We start from the raw sequence: 12,262 nt of genomic DNA, 5'->3' as shown, positions 1-12,262 counted from the left end.
TTTATTCAACACAAAATAAACCAGTCAACTGGACACCGGTTTCTTCATTGCTTCTTGGGATTGGGCTCTTTTTAAAAGGGCCAATCTGGGATTCAAACAACAACAAAGCAGTCTCCCCACCACTTTTTAGGTAAAAAGCTGAGGGATCTAACCACGCTGTTTCATCGACAGCCAAATGGATCCATGAGATTGAGTTTTAACCATGTTTTGAAGCTAAATAGTGTGTGTGTTTATAATGACATTGTTTACAAACAATGGAGTAAAACACGCTTTTTACTTTCTTCCAAAAAATAGATATATGTATAAACTTTATAAACAAACTTTATAAACTGAAAATGAAATTAATAATACAAAAACAAACAAAAATCGTCGATGAAATACAAAAAAATAGCATTTGACGAAATGCAATAAAATCACACATGTAAGAGGAGAAGAAAGAGGAAAAATAAAAAAATAAAAACTTAAATCTAACAAGCTAAATACAAATTTGTAAATTAATTACCAAAGCTTGAATGCATCTTTTATTTTCCCCTGTTTTTAAAGTGTACCTGGGCGTACTCACAATCCACCATCTTTTCCACGTAATTTTTCGGGCCCAACTCATCATAAACGTTCCCCATCTCTTGAGCCATACTACGCCTGGGTCTGACTACATTTCCCAGCATACACCTCTCTTCCTCCAGGTAGGAGCCACTGGGTGCCTCATTGTCCATCAACCCCTTTGTCTTCTTCTTCTTCGACTTCTTCTTCCAAATCACACTGGAGTACAACACGTCACAGTCATCTCCTTCCTTCTTTGCAGGGTCTTTGCCTGGGTCTGTGGTGGTGTCAGGGTTGGGGCTGGGCAGGTTGGTGGGGCTGGTCTCAGACATGGGTTTGGGGCCTGGGTTGGGGGCTTCCAGGTCTTGTTTGTGCACAGAGAACTTGTCAGTGGATGTGTTCTGGGTCTCCCCCTGGTTCTGTTGGGCTGCTCCTGTTCTACCCATCTCTTCTCCCTCTCTCTGGGCCTGACCAAGCATCTTGCTGTTGGCGTAGATGTGTTCTTCTGGTGCAGCAGGTTCCTGTAATAACAACAATTGTAATAATAACAATTCTCTCATAAACATCCTACTCGATTGACAAAACATTTCTAGAGTAGGTTCAGCTCAGATCTGATGATAGTTCCTTACCTTTATCACCTGAGTACTGGTCTGGACCTGGTTCAACACGTCACCACTGCTCTTAGATTTGTCTGGTTCACTAATCATGTTTAAACATGTCTCCCGAACCCTGTGAAGTATAAACTGTGTTTAATGCATCATTCCACAAACTGGTAAAACCAAATACCGACAGTAATTAGAGAATCAGAGAAGTTAATTGATTTGTGAGGAAGGTCATGCAAATACAGGGTGTGCTAGTATGGACTATGGAACACAATAGTAAAACATGAGATCACACAAACAAACAGAGTGAGGAAAGTACCTGCAGGGAAACAGTAGAGCACATATCAGACCGGTTATTAGTAGAGAAACTAATATCCCCGTCAAGACGAGAGGCATGACCAGATCTATGGATAGACAAGAAATATTCAATTCATAAACTAATCAAACACCATCATCAAGGGTATCAGGATTAATAAGCAAGATTGTTTCCAAAATGTTAATGTACAGTTCATGAAAATGATATGATATTAAAAATTCAAATCAAGTGAAAATGATTTGTCCTGTAGAGGAAAAACTGAAAAAATCACATGCTGCTGTTGTGATAAGTGTAGTGTTGTGATATGTGTAGTGTTTACTGCATGTTTGCCTGGAACAACGGCCCTCATCACTAAGTAACTGACAAACAAACCGTACTTTGCTGGATCACAGATGGTACATTGAGTTCAAGTCTGGCAGATCCCACAGAGTTGGTGCTGAAGCAGACCAGAGTGGGCGTGTCCTCCTGTGATTGGCTCATGTTGAGGAAGCTCCTCAGACCTGTACTGCCCATAGACTCCTCCCTGATGGCTGTGGCTGTAGAGTGATTGACAGGCTGTTCAGTCAACTGCCACTGCAGTGTGGGAGGTGGGTTCCCAAGGCTCTCACAGGAACATGTGATCTGGGTTGTAGTTCTGTTGCAGTTGGAGGAGGACAGGATCTGAGGAGCAACTACAGAACACAGGAGGATGAATAGATCACACTTCCTGTGATGAATGACATATTTATATTTTCTGTCAAAAAATATAAATTGTAACCATATTTTAAATGTGCAGGCTCGTGGAGAAAAAGGAATTGATTCCAGGGTAAATGTTACAGTCCCTCTCCCTAACCAGTCCTCTGGCACCACCTTGAGACCCCGGCGATCATCGCTGGAGCGTCCACCTCCCAGTCGACAGCGCACCTGTTCCCTATCTCCAATCAGCACACCTGCGACCCATTCCCAATCACCCTCCTATAAGAACCCTGTCCAGTCTTCGCTCCAGTGCCAGATCGTACTGTGACTGACGGTAAACCTTTCCACGAGACCCACAGATGCTTCTAGCCCTCCCGAGTTTTCCTAGCTGTTCCTTGTGTCTTGTCTTTTTCCTTGTGACTCACCTTGTTCTCCTGTGCCCCTCCAGAACCCTCGTCTTCCTCGGACCCCCTCGTCAACCATTGCACGGACCCTACCCCTCTCCGCTACTGGACCTCCCGCTAATGACTCCTGGACCGAACCCCAACTACCCCTACGGATTATCCCATGGCTCTTTCCCCTCCCCTGAACACTGGACCTCCTGCTATCGACCCCGGACCGGACACCGATGACCCCTTGGATTATCTCTCTCTTCCCCTCTCCCTATTCTTTATTATTAAATACGGCTTCGGGCTAAACCCTACCCTCTCTGTGTGCCGTCATTTGGTTCCTCAGACGTTCCTGTGTAACAGAAAGAATACTAATCCATACATTTCCCTAGCAAGAGGGAGACAGCTTAAAGCAGAATGGTATAGTCACTAAAACTGAAGAACTATTTCAATTAAGTGAAAAAGCATAAAAGGGTGGAATGTAAGATTAGCATAAGACACTACAAGAGCTGTGGGAAAGTTCATGGTTCAGACCACACAGCTGGACCCAGAATATGGACTTGCTCTGCTGCCTCATGTACAAGTAAAATATTCCTTAAATACAGATGTTGTCACTGTCCTTTTATTTTCATACATTGGGTTCGTCTTTACTCTAGTAGTTAACTTACATGTTACATTAAGCTGTGCAGTTGTTGAGTTGTCCACTCCAATGTGTTAACAACATCACCCGACTGATGTTTAAATTAGATCAGAACGAGGTCAAAACTAACTCACATTTAACGTTCATTGTCAGACTTGTTTCAGATGACAGGTCACTGTTGCCATCTTGGCGTTGGTAGAGAGCCGTGCAGGAGATATTCTGTCCATGGTGGAGTGGTGAAGCAGCGAAGGTCAGAACAGACATCATGACTTGAGTTTGATCCTGATTCTCCGGCAGATTCTCCTCACTGTCAGCAGGTCTGGGGGTCCATGTGAGAGTTGGGGGGAGAGAGGGACAGGGGGCTGCAGCAGAGCAGGTCAGACTCACTGAGGCCTTATCCTTCACCTCCACAGTAGCTGGGGTAAGAGTGGGTTTGGGTGGAGAGGCTGATGTACAGTAGAGAGAGACAAGGGGTCTGGTTCTGGTTAAAGCAGTAGAATAACTCACACAGCTCTCATAGCATTACATTGATGTCTATGGATGGCTCTGCATGTGAACACTACAGTCTAATATGATATGTGTCTCACCTGTGGCTGTTATTTTGACAGGCTGCTGATCAAAATTCCACTTTAGAACATTATCACACTCTATTCTGAAGACGTAGTCATCGTTGAGATCAGTAGGAAAGTTATTCAGGATGGTGGTACAATCTTTCTCCTCTAAGTTCCCAGTAAGACGTCCTGTAAGAGTGCCTGGGCCTGTCCTAGTGGATTTAGAATCAAACACAAATGGCCCATCTTTGTTACCTTTCCTCCATATTCCATTGCATGAGCTGGTTAGGTATTGGTTAAAATCAGACACAGTTTCGGTACGACCCAGATTAAATGAGCATGGTATGACCACACAGGATCCATTCAGAGCCTCTACACTCCCAGGAGTGACGACTTTCCAGTCTTGGCAAAGAACACCTAGAACACACAACATAACTCTGTGAGGAGGTGGAGGTCACTGATAGGCTGGCAAACAAGCAGTGGAGAGAGGTAGCATACATAACATATATAGCATATATGGTAGCATATATAGCATTTATAGCATATATAGCATATATAGCATTTATAGCATAGATGGTAGCATATACAACATTTATAGCCAGAGATATGGTTATTAAAGGCCCAACAACGTCTGAATGTCTGATCATATTTAATCATTATGTGTGTTTCTGTTCACTACTTTCTGTTTTGGTGAATGTTCTTATTTTCTATGTAATGTTACAAATCATGGTTGGAATATAAAGGATGTGTCCATGAGGAGAACTAGTACACATGAATGACTTCTATGGCACTGAGAGAAGACACAATATTAGCACACCCAGCCTCTCTCCCCATAGCCACATGTTAACACTAGAGTGTCCCACCTTGCAGCAGACAGCCAATGAGGAGCAGTCCCTGAGCCCCAGCCATGTCTCTGTGTCAGGGGGCAGCAGAGCAGCTCAGTCACCTGTGACTCTGGAGATTGGGGGCATTTCAGAACAAGTGGATGAAACAGTTATTACCTGTTATGACATTAACAAATTAAGTTACGACATTTCTAAATGAAGTTTGTACCAAGGATTGTTTCATTGCCAACATCTGGGTGACGTTCTACATTTATTAGAACATGTAAACTTAAACACAGTCATCTATATGTGGACTCTATGGATTCATCTGGTTCTCCTCTAAACACTAGAGGGCGCCATTTGATAATGAGAGCGACTCTGAAAATCTCCTCTATCCTTGAACGGCCCCCCTCCAGCCCTGACTGGTCACACAAAGATGTCAATCTCTCGTTTGAGTTTTGAAAATATTTTTCAATTATACAATATGCATACAGTAAATAGCCTTAAGATGCATTTAGATTTTGACTACATGTTGCTTGCAAATGATGTGCAGGAGGACACTACTACTCTCAGATGTGAAGAGAAGGACACCAAAACAGGCATATTCCAGCAGACAGAAATGCATCTTGAGGTTAAGTAGTTTAAATGGATGGTAAATGTAATCTAATTGTGGGATAAGATGTGCAATGAAACGTTTTCAACTTATTCAACCCGTCTTTGTGATTCATTTGAAATGTGATTCATTTGATTCCTGTTCAAGATCTACTCGACTGGATGTCATGGAACGAGACAAATACACACTGTGATCCACAACTTTGACATTTTACAAATATGTCAAATTAAACCCAGGCTGCTTGTTTGGTGAAAAGTCCCACCCCTTTTTCACACTCTCTTCACCCATGACTTCTGCATTTCAAAACCACTATGATTTTCAATATTTTAACTTTTAACTGCAGCGAAAGGTCAAGTAATACATTTGCAATAAAGAGAAACAAAAATGATCTGCTCCTAACATTATAATGATGGCTAAATTAGCTTACCTTTATTACTGAATTGTATGCTGTATGCTGCAGAAGGATGATAGAAGAAGTGTGTTGTATTTCCTTCCAACTGCTGTATATCTCACTGGCTGTGTCTTTGAAAATGAGGAACTTCTAAAGACAGGGCTGTCTTAATGCCACATGACCATACTGTGCCCCTTCACACATCACACATATTCAACATGATATGAATTACTGTAAACGCATTCAATATTCAGCACTGTCCCACCCAAATGTGATCATTTCCATCATCTTATGCTCTGCAGGGCAACGGTGTGTTTGATCACTGTTCTCCAGTGTGCGTGCTGTTGACCCATGAAGAATTTAAAAATAATAAATAGAATATATATATATATATATATTCTTGAATAAACCTCTTCAGATACTGTGAAGAGGCTACTTTAATATGTACTGACAAGTACATCAATATATATATATATATATATATATATATATATATATATATATATATATATATATATATATATATATATATATATATATATATATATATATATATATATATATATTGTTTTAAAAGGAAATTTAAACTCATGTGGCTAACACCTTAAGCATAATTTGCAAATTAGCTTTTTTTCATGTGAATTATTGCTACAAAATATTTTACAAAAATTATATTATGAAGACTGAAAACAACATCCAAATGGACCCGAACATGTATTATGTCAACTGTACAGAAACAGATCCATGTTCACATAAATGATAACAGAAAGTGTTTACACTACACCTACACATTGAACATTGTTAAAGCTTTAAATTATATTACATTATGTTTCATGCCACTTCTCATTCTGTATTTACCAGCTATGCCAAAAATGCAACACAACAAAACATGAACTGCTGATCTGAGAGGGTTTACTCAAGTTTAATCTGACAGATTCAATGACTCAGTGTCAGATATAGTTTCAATCATGTTAACGTGTCACACAACATTTATTTAAATAATCAGGAATAATGTCTCCCTTCCCAGGCTTCTCTCACAACATCCAGTTCAGTAACTAAAGAGGCAGATTTGACTTTCTTGCTCCATCAGCATGATTCGTGATTAGTGAACTGCTCCAGCGCAGCGAACCCATTTGATGGTGACAATATTTCACATTTCAGCCACTCTGGTCACACTGAACTGCAACAGGTGGCAGCAGTCTGGTGAAGCCTCTATTACTAGCAGGCTGACTTAACTAGCTGAATAATCTACAAAACAAGTGAAGCAACCAAACTGACGTGTTGACACATATCCAGTAATTAGTACTGGTGCTGACGTTACCAACGAAGCTAACTAGCAAGTCAGTGTAGTGGTGAGCGTCGTTGCCATGCCAACCATGAACAGGTGTGTCTGAACTGGTAACGAACCTGCGTCCCGAACGACGGTGAAGTACTATTTTCTTGGTGGAGGGCAGAAAAATAAAAGCAATAACACATTTCAGAATGTCCTTTATCGTGGTTTCGGCACTTGGCTGCGCAAACCACGATAAAGCACATCCTCTCATCTGTTATTGCTTAAATTAACCATTTGAAGCTGCACGTCATCAGAGATTGAGGAGTTGACATCATCATCGTATGCTACCGTTTCCATGGCAGCTTGAATGAGGTCAGAACTGCTCCCCAACACTCATAGCAAACAAGAATTAGCAAACAAAAACAGTAAACTTTTCAAAATTCCCCAAAAGCTGACTGTTTGCAAGTCTTGATTATTCGCCTTTCTAAGGCCAATCTACCACCTAGCAAAGCAATCTTCCTATTCTGGCCCTCTGCCAGTTGCTATTGCCTGATTCATGCAAATGCTTAGCTGGTTACAACTATTCTATCAGTGGCATGACAACACAATACAAATCAAACATGAAGATACACATTTAGGAAAGGCAAATTGTAAACAAATAGTATGGAACAGCATTCTACAATTAAATATTAAAATACCTAAAATAGCATTTGAAAATGTACTGTAAGAGTCAAGGAAAGAGAGAAAAATGAAAACAAAATGCAATGAATAAACAAAATATTAATTTGTTAATTGATTAACAAAGGTTGACAGGATCTTTTACTTGGCCCTGTTTTTAAAGAGTACCTGGGCGTACTCACAATTCACATCATTTTTAGGGCCCAACTGATCATACATGTTCCCCATCTCCAGAGCCATACTACGTCTGGATCTGACTACATTTCCCAGCACACACCTCTCTTCCTCCAGGTAAGAGCCACTGGGTGCCTCATTGTCCATCGACCCCTCTGTCTTCTTCTTCATCGACTTCTTCTTCCAAATCACACTGGAGTACAACACGTCACAGTCATCTCCTTCCTTCTTTGCAGCGTCTTTGCCTGGGTCTGTGGTGGTGTCAGGGTTGGGGCTGGGCAGGTTGGTGGGGCTGGTCTCAGATATGGGTTTGGGGCCTGGGTTGGGGGCTTCCAGGTCTTGTTTGTGCACAGAGAACTTGTCAGTGGATGTGTTCTGGGTCTCCCCCTGGTTCTGTTGGGCTGCTCCTGTTCTACCCATCTCTTCTCCCTCTCTCTGGGCCTGACCAAGCATCTTTCTGTTGGCGTAGATGTGTTCCTCTGGTGCAGCAGGTTCCTGTAATAACAAACATTTCTGTCATAAACGTCCTACTTGATTGACAAAACTTTTCTAGAGTAGGTTCAGTTCCTTATCTCTATCACCTGTGTACTGGTCTGGACCTGGTTCAACACGTCACCACTGCTGTTAGATTTGTCTGGTTCACTAATCATGTTTAAACATGTCTCCCGAACCCTGTGAAGTATAAACTGTGTTAAATGCATCATTCCACAAACTGGTAAAACCAAATACCAACAGTAACTAGAGAATCAGAGAAGTTAATTGATTTGTAAGGAAGGTCATGCAAATACAGGGTGTGCTAGTATGGACTATGGAACACAATAGTAAAACATGAGATCACACAAACAAACAGAGTGAGGAAAGTACCTGCAGGGAAACAGTAGAGCACATATCAGACCGGTTATTAGTAGAGAAACTAATATCCCCGTCAAGAGGAGAGGCAAGGACAGACCTATGGATAGACAAGAAATATTCAATTCATAAACTTATCAAACACCATCATCAAGGGTATCAGGATTAATAAGCAAGATGGTTTCCAAAATGTCAATGTACAGTTCATGAAAATAATATGATATTAAAAATTCAAATCAAGTGAAAATGATTTGTCCTGTAGAGGAAAAACTGAAAAAATCACATGCTGCTGTTGTGATAAGTGTAGTGTTGTGATAAGTGTAGTGTTGTGATAAGTGTAATGTTGTGATAACTGTAGTGTTTACTGCATGTTTGCCTGGAACAACGGCCCTCATCACTAAGTAACTGACAAACAAACCGTACCTTGCTGGATCACAGATGGTACATTGAGTTCAAGTCTGACAGATCCCACAGAGTTGGTGCTGAAGCAGACCAGAGTGGGCGTGTCCTCCTGTGATTGGCTCATGATGAGGAAGCTCCTCAGACCTGTACTGCCCATAGACTCCTCCCTGATGGCTGTGGCTGTAGAGTGATTGACAGGCTGTTCAGCCAACTGCCACTGCAGTGTGGGAAGTGGGTTCCCAAGGCTCTCACAGGAACATGTGATCTGGGTTGTAGTTCTGTTGCAGTTTGAGGAGGACAGGATCTGAGGAGCAACTACAGAACACAGGAGGATGAATAGATCAGGATGAATCCCATTCAAGGTCTCAGGCCCATGTGTATAATGTATGCTCTGGAATACATTATCATCATGTAGATATAGTTGTTATTGATAAGTATTTTTATTGCACCTTTTCACTTATTGTGTCATTTATGCTTTCTTTTTGTTACTTGTTATTTTACTGCAGTGTTGAGAGGTAGCCTGTGTATTTGACAAGATTAAACCTTTCATTTGATCTTCTTGAACACAAATTAATATTCTGTGTAATTGACTTGTGATGAACCCTGCTCAAGTCATTTCCACAATGGGATAAAATACTAATCTTGCCCTGTGAATGTTTGGGTTAGTTTTCACTCTAGCAGTTAACTTACATGTTACATTAAGCTTAGCAGTTGTTGACTGGTTCACTCCCTGCACATTCTTCGCTTCACAATAATACTCTCCGCTATCATCAACAGCAGCCTTATGAAAGGTGAGATTCTGTCCAGACCCCACCATCGTCTCCTCTCTCCCATTGACTCTGTACCAGGTGTTATCATTGGGTACTTACAGAGCACGTCTATTGTATAGATTGTTGACTTCTCAGTTCCATAAATATAATTGTTATTGACTCATACTTTTATTGCACCTTTTCACTTATTGTAATTGATACTATTTTTCTTTTTTTTTCTCATAGGTCAGCATTTCATTGCACGACTTATATACTGTATCCTGTGTATTTGACAAGACTCAGTTTCTTGTTATACAATAATATAATTACTATGTGCTACATTACTTACATTCAATTTCAAGCTGAACTACTGTTGAATTGTCAACTCCATGTTGATTCTGTGCTTCACAGTAGTACTGTCCACCATTATTGATATTGATGTTATTATAGGTGAGATTCTGTCCAGACCCCACTGATGTCACCTGATCTCCATTGACTCTGTACCAGGTGTAGTTCTCCACTGCTGGGTTGGCATCGCTGCTGCAGGTCAGAGTCACAGAGCTGCCCTCTACCACTGGACCAGAGGGACTGACTGACACTGAGGTGTTCCTGGGGGAGACTGGGAAAAGAGGATGAGTAGACTCAGGCTCTTCAAACATGTTTTATTACAGCCAGAATGGAGCAAAGAACATGAATGCAGATGGTTTGTTATCATTGGGTACTTACAGAGCACGTCTATTGTATAGATTGTTGAGTTCTCAGTTCCATGGTCATTTCTGGCCTGACAGTAAAACTGGTTGTAGTCTGCAGACACCTGGGTAGTTAGCCTCTCTCCAGACCCCACTGATGTCACCTGATCTCCATTGACTCTGTACCAGGTGTAGTTCTCCACTGCTGGGTTGGCATCGCTGCTGCAGGTCAGAGTCACAGAGCTGCCCTCTACCACCGGACCAGAGGGACTGACTGACACTGAGGTGTTCCTGGGGGGAACTGAGAGAAAGAACCCAGACAATGTCTTAACAACCTGTTATGTTAATGAACAACTACCATCACCCCACTGATGTTTAAATGAGGTCAAAACAAAGTCAAATTGATCTTACATGAAACAGTGAGTGTCAGACTTGTTTCAGATGACAGGTCACTGTTGCCATCTTGGCGTTGGTAGAGAGCCGTGCAGGAGATCTTCTGTCCATGGTGGAGGGGTGAAGCAGTGAAGTTCAGAACAGAAGTTACGTTTTCAGTTGTGTCCCTTCTCTGGTTTTGTTTCTCCTCACTGTCACCAAGTCTGGGGGTCCATGTGAGAGTTGGGGGGAGAGAGGGACAGGGGGCTGCAGCAGAGCAGGTCAGACTCACTGAGGCCCCCTCCATCACCTCCACAGTAGCTGGGGTAAGAGTGGGTTTGGGTGGAGAGGCTGATATACAGTAGAGAGAGACAAGGGGTCTGGTTCTTGTTAAAGCAGTAGAATAACTCACACAGCTCTCATAGCATTACATTGATGTCTATGGATGGCTCTGCATGTGAACACTACAGTCTAATATGATATGTGTCTCACCTGTGGCTGTTATTATGACAGCCTCCTTAAAATTATACTTTAGCTTGTTATTGCACTGTAGTCTGAAGTAGTAGTCATCGTTGAGATTAGTAGGAAAGTTATTCAGGATGGTGGTACATTCTTTCTTCTCCAAGTTCCCAGTAAGACGTCCTGTAAGAGTGCCTGGGCCTGTACTAGTGGAACTGGAATCAAACACATGTTTTCTTCCTCTCTTCCATATCCCTTTGCATGAGCTGCTTAGGTATTGGTTAAAATTAGTTGGAATCTGAAATGAGCATGGTATGACCACACAGGATCCACTCAGAGCCTCTACACTCCCAGGAGTGACGACTTTCCAGTCTTGGCAAAGAACACCTAGAACACACAACACAACTCTGTGAGGAGGTGGAGGTCACTGATAGGCTGGCAAACAAGCAGTGGAGAGAGGTAGCATAACAGGATATAGATATGGTTGAAAAATACCCAACAACGTCTGAATGTCTGATCATATTTAATCATTATGTGTGTTTCTGTTCACTACTTTCTGTTTTGGTGAATGTTCTTATTTTCTATGTAATGTAATGTAATCATGGTTGGAATATAAAGGATGTGTCCATGAGGAGAACTAGTACACATGAATGACTTCTATGGCACTGAGAGAAGACACAATATTAGCACACCCAGCCTCTCTCCCCATAGCCACATGTTAACACTAGAGTGTCCCACCTTGCAGCAGACAGCCAATGAGGAGCAGTCCCTGAGCCCCAGCCATGTCTCTGTGTCAGGGGGCAGCAGAGCAGCTCAGTCACCTGTGACTCTGGAGATTGGGGGCATTTCAGAACAAGTGGATGAAACAGTTATTTCCTTGTATGTATCACTTTTGCATGTGAGGACATTCATACACTAAGTCTGTAGAAAGGATTTGATTTCAGTTAGAGGATTAAAGATCTACTCAACTAGATTTCATGGAGTGAAATAAAAATATGTATTCACTGTGAACCTTAATATGAAATTTCACTTTAAAGGGGCAATCTGGAATTCAAACAACAACAAAGAGGTAATCC

At 41.7% G+C, this 12,262-nt stretch overlaps 2 protein-coding genes across 2 annotated transcripts; both read right to left on the bottom strand.

The window, feature by feature from the left end:
- Positions 1 to 374: 374 nt before the first annotated feature.
- On the bottom strand, positions 375 to 3,979 carry LOC310810692 (uncharacterized protein; the record flags this gene model as incomplete). Its single annotated transcript, XM_083678539.1, has 6 exons — positions 375 to 1,061; positions 1,170 to 1,269; positions 1,462 to 1,546; positions 1,836 to 2,129; positions 3,297 to 3,481; positions 3,969 to 3,979. 6 exons carry the CDS (start codon positions 3,977 to 3,979, stop codon positions 522 to 524), a joined length of 1,215 nt encoding a protein of 404 aa, XP_083534665.1. The 3' UTR covers positions 375 to 521.
- Positions 3,980 to 6,457: 2,478 nt separating this feature from the next.
- LOC310810691 (myelin-associated glycoprotein-like) lies at positions 6,458 to 12,017 on the bottom strand. The gene is made up of 9 exons (XM_083678538.1): positions 11,925 to 12,017; positions 11,220 to 11,573; positions 10,767 to 11,078; positions 10,393 to 10,656; positions 10,016 to 10,285; positions 8,939 to 9,232; positions 8,531 to 8,615; positions 8,248 to 8,338; positions 6,458 to 8,161 (listed from the first exon to the last, which is right to left on the bottom strand). The coding sequence occupies exons 1-9, from the start codon at positions 11,968 to 11,970 to the stop codon at positions 7,634 to 7,636; spliced, it is 2,244 nt and encodes a 747-aa protein (XP_083534664.1). The 5' UTR covers positions 11,971 to 12,017; the 3' UTR covers positions 6,458 to 7,633.
- Positions 12,018 to 12,262: the final 245 nt, after the last annotated feature.

This window comes from Argentina silus, assembly GCF_951799395.1.
Source record: "Argentina silus genome assembly, chromosome: 10".
In the NCBI taxonomy this organism is placed as follows: domain Eukaryota; kingdom Metazoa; phylum Chordata; class Actinopteri; order Argentiniformes; family Argentinidae; genus Argentina; species Argentina silus.
The sequence above is the reverse complement of the archived record's forward strand: the minus strand, read 5'-3'. Positions and strand labels throughout refer to the sequence as shown.